The sequence below is a fragment of the Sinocyclocheilus grahami genome, unplaced genomic scaffold (assembly GCF_001515645.1).
Source record: "Sinocyclocheilus grahami isolate Dianchi unplaced genomic scaffold, SAMN03320097.WGS_v1.1 scaffold1329.1, whole genome shotgun sequence".
In the NCBI taxonomy this organism is placed as follows: Eukaryota; Metazoa; Chordata; class Actinopteri; order Cypriniformes; family Cyprinidae; genus Sinocyclocheilus; species Sinocyclocheilus grahami.
Genome location: NW_015506508.1, coordinates 70,960 through 75,229, shown reverse-complemented (window position 1 = coordinate 75,229; position 4,270 = coordinate 70,960). Strand labels below are relative to the sequence as shown.

Below are 4,270 nucleotides of genomic sequence, written 5' to 3'. Positions count from 1 at the left end.
CCTCCTCCTAAATCTGCTCCTCCCACTCCTGCTCCTCCTCCTAAATCTGCTCCTCCCACTCCTGCTCCTCCTCCTAAATCTGCTCCTCCCACTCCTGCTCCTCCTCCTAAATCTGCTCCTCCCACTCCTGCTCCTCCTAATAGTCCTGCTCTTAACGCTGCTCCAGCGAATACTGCTGCTGCTATTGCTGTAGTGAAGATGTCACATTTTTTGAGCCGGAGATCTTTCTGAGTCTCCTTATAGTCCTGCTCAGTTTATCTCCTTCGTCTTTGTTGTTAAAAACATGAAATCCTCCTGAACACTGATCAACGAGTGATCGCAGTGTTTGACATTCTCCCAAATGATTTTCTACCGGCTCCTGTAACTGATCTGCATTAGTAAAGAGCACTATTGTGTGTTTTAAGACCTTTGTTCCAAAATTCTCCTGGATCCATTTCACAGCTTCACGTTTCTCCTTTGTGAACGTCTCACCCAGTCTGATCACCAGCAGAATCACATCGAGTTGTGTATTGTGTAGTATGCGCTCTATTTGTGTCTGACCATCTGTAATCTTCACAGCTGAGTCCTACGGTGTCGATCACAGTGATTGCTCGTCCGTTCACCACTGCATGTGCTGCTGTGAAAATTTTGGTCTCAGACGTAGAATGACCACGTTCTTTGAATGTTTTTCTGTCTCCACCTATGATGGTGTTTCCTGATGCACTCTTTCCTGCTCCAGTCAGACCCAGCAGCATGATATTCAGGTCTGAAACTATAAATAAGACAGAAAGAGAGATGGACATTACAGATGGGTGGATGGACAAATGGATGTTAGCATGAATTACTTCAGGAGGATGAGACATGCTTCCCCGCTGCATCTTGAGTGTGAGTGGATTTCTCTGTCTCTCTATTATTAGAGACATTTTGTTCATTAAAACATAAAAACTTGCCACTTCTTTACACATTAAAAAAAAAAGTTTATTTTGCTAAGTAAGGTTCATAAGACATGGATCTGCATGTTTACAATGGTGTTTCCTGGTCTGCTATTTAGTCTTAATCAACAGCACAATATGCAAAATGACATGTTCCTTAAATAATACACAAAACATTCATTTACTGATTTGTAGCATTGCATACGTAAACAATTAAATATCATTTAAATAGATAGTTCACCCAAAAATGAAAATTCTATCATCATTTACTCACCCTCGTGTCGTTCCAAACCGGTATGAGTTGCTTTCTTATGTTGAACACAAAAGAAGATATTTTGAAGATTGCTGGTAATCAAACAGTTGGTGGTTGCCATTGACTGCCATAGTATTTTTTTCCTACTATGGAAGTCAATGGCAACCACCAAAGTGAAACTGAAAGCTGGTTGGTATAAAGGCGGAAGGAGGGAAATATCCTTGAACTTCCGTTTTACTGTCCAGCAGCAGGACAAGTCAAGTCACTTTATTTGTATAGCACTTTATACAGCACTGATTGTGTCAAAGCAGCGTAGTGTCAAACAGGAGCATAGCTTGTCAATGATGCAGTCAACATCAGTTCACTGAGGATTCAGCAGAAACGCGACAGCCGCTTCAGACCTGTTATTGTCAGCTATTTTCAATTGAAAACAGCTCAAACCTGCTCAAAAAGTCGCTAAATGTCCACTGGGTGTAGCATACTTGAACGTGCGCAAGTTTCTTGTTTACTTCGGAACACCTAAAGTAAAAATTGCATTATGCTTTTGCGTTCTCTCCAGAAATGTTGCACTATTTGTTCCACATTGTTCAAATTGGGAGGGGGGGACAATAATATGACGCCAATATTGTAGCCTATACATTGAAGACATGTTAATCAGTGAATGTTTGTTTTGTTAACGAGCTGAACACAAAAAAATAAATAAAAAAAACCCCTGATTTTCTTGTGTTAGTACTTTTATTTCCACATATTTTCATTTCAGACAAAATATCGTTCTGAGGAGACAACATTGCAGTTTAGTCCAGTTTTACATCGCACTTAGTTTAATATTTGCAGTTTTCTCGAGACAGAGAGCAGCTCAGTTCCATTCAGTTCAAGCATTTGATTTTCACAAACCCTAAATTACAATAACCCTAAATTCCATTTTCAAACCCTAAATTACAAATAAATTTGTAGAATAAAAAACTGTTCGTACCCACATCTGCAAGCGCTCGATGCACACAAGGGCCACATTCAGTGCCTGACAGCGCCCTCTGCTGAACACCGACAGACACGGCTTCTGCAGTGTTCAATTTCATTCTCCGTGTGAAATCATCAACAAAAAATAGCCAGTTTTTAAGCATATACCAATATGGTAATTTACCAGCTTAATCTAAAATATTAAGTTTAAACTAAATTTGTGATACATTTTGTGTTATTATATATGCTTTAGTTCAGGATAAATCCAGATATTCAGGACCAAACCACAAAACTGAATTACTACAAGTCATTTGTGCAACTTATTCACTAAATGCCCCTATTACCTCAACCCTAAAACAACTACAAGCACATTTGCAGAACTTACAGTAGATCTAACGTTATTTCAGTCACAGATGAGGCAGGGTCCGTGAGTTTCCCAGCAGAAATATTACAAAAAGAACAGAAACATCATGAAAAATGAAAGCATAGCACCAAGTACAGAAGTTTGACTCGTCTTTCACATTGCAGATCCCCATCGCTCTGTTGTTTAATGTTTTCTTCTCTTCTCTGATGTGCCACATTTTGGATATGAACGTATAACTTGGTTTTATTCCGTCCCCTCATAAGATAAAATCCAGAAAATAGTTGATGATACAGTATCTGTGCCATTAAAACAGTTGAACACAATACATACAGACTGAACGTAACCACACTTAAAGCAATATGAACCGCTTTGTTTGTGTGCGTCTTATGTCTTAAAGAAAGAGTTCACACGGCAAAAACAATCTGATAGAATTTACTCACCCTAACAAAACTATTTAATCGAACACTATTCCGAGGAAAACAAAAACACATGTTCAGCATAAAGAACATTGTACAGGTTTAGAACAACGTGCGGGTGAGTAAATGATGAGATAACGAGTGAACTATTCCTTTAAAACGTCTCGTTGCAAAAGAAGGATTTAAGAACAGCTTGAGAAATAATAATCAGAAACATGAATTCATAAACTAGAACATCAACTAGAACATCTATAATCTAAAGCTCACCCTGAAGAGAAGAGCGTCGTGACGGGTTTGGCACTCGGATAGTGAGGATCATCTTTCGTTATGTTGGCCGGGCAGCATTGTGTGTAGTGTGAGACTTTCCAGAAATAATATTGTGGAAGTGAGTGCAGCTTCGAGAGGAGGCCAAAGGGAAAAGGTCAAGATGTCAAAGTTCAGCTGACCACCCGGATGCCGAAGTATTTCTTCAGCTGCTCCAGGAAGACGAACGTCAGGACCGTGTGAGGAATCAAGCGGATACCGGCCGGAACTAAACCCTGCCGTGTGATTGGATGTCAGAAACATTGTCAAAAAAAAATATTAGTAGTGAAACAGATCACAGCATTATATGAAAAAATGAAGCAAAGTAAACCTTGGTACCTTGTAGAAGGCTAGTGGTCCCAGTCTGGCAGTTTCAGTCAGGCAGTGAATCACACCCTAACATACAAACATGACGATGAGACAATGATGTGTGTGTGTGCCTCTGTGTGTGTGTGTGCGTGTGTGTGTGTGTGTGTGTGTGCGCGTGTGTGTGTGCGCGTGTGTGTGCGTGCGTGTGTGCGTGTGTGCGTGCGTGTGTGCGTGTGTGTGAGTGAGTGAGTGAGTGAGTGAGTGAGAGGAAACTCACTCTGTATTCTCCTTTAGAGTTCATCAATCTCGTCTTCATTACATCCAGCGGCTGGCAGAGGAATGTCGCACAACCTCCCTGAAGAGAGAAAGTCATGACATAAAAATGTATATTTATTTAAATAAATAAATAAATAAATAGTAATTTGTTTAAACATAAATAATGAAATTAAAATATACTACATATTTCATATGTATTATATATAAATTTACTATATATACACACATGTCATATTTATTGATGACAAAAATGTAAATATGAATAAAAAATGTAAAACTATAAAATAACTAAAATTATAAATTATATTAATAATTATAAAATAGAATTAATATAAATTAAAAAATATAAATATAAAAAGTTATAACATGATTTTTTTGTTTACAAATGTTATAGAAAATAAAATGTGTTGACTTAATGTGTATATATGTATATATATATATATATATATATATATATATACACAATGTAAAAATATAAAAT

The 4,270-nt window shown here is 37.8% G+C and overlaps 1 protein-coding gene and 1 pseudogene across 1 annotated transcript in view; both read right to left on the bottom strand.

Annotated features, from left to right (window-relative positions):
* Positions 1-104: 104 nt before the first annotated feature.
* On the bottom strand, positions 105-3,220 carry LOC107569280 (GTPase IMAP family member 8-like; annotated as a pseudogene).
* Positions 1,881-4,270, bottom strand: part of LOC107569289 (mitochondrial dicarboxylate carrier-like) — a 12,063-nt gene continuing 9,673 nt past the window's right edge. Inside the window, exons 9-11 of the mRNA XM_016255342.1 lie at positions 3,791-3,868; positions 3,544-3,600; positions 1,881-3,440 (exon numbers count right to left, since the gene is read on the bottom strand). Of these exons, the coding sequence (XP_016110828.1) occupies positions 3,339-3,440; positions 3,544-3,600; positions 3,791-3,868 (237 nt within the window). The 3' untranslated portion in view covers positions 1,881-3,338. The remainder of the gene's footprint in view (positions 3,441-3,543; positions 3,601-3,790; positions 3,869-4,270) is intronic.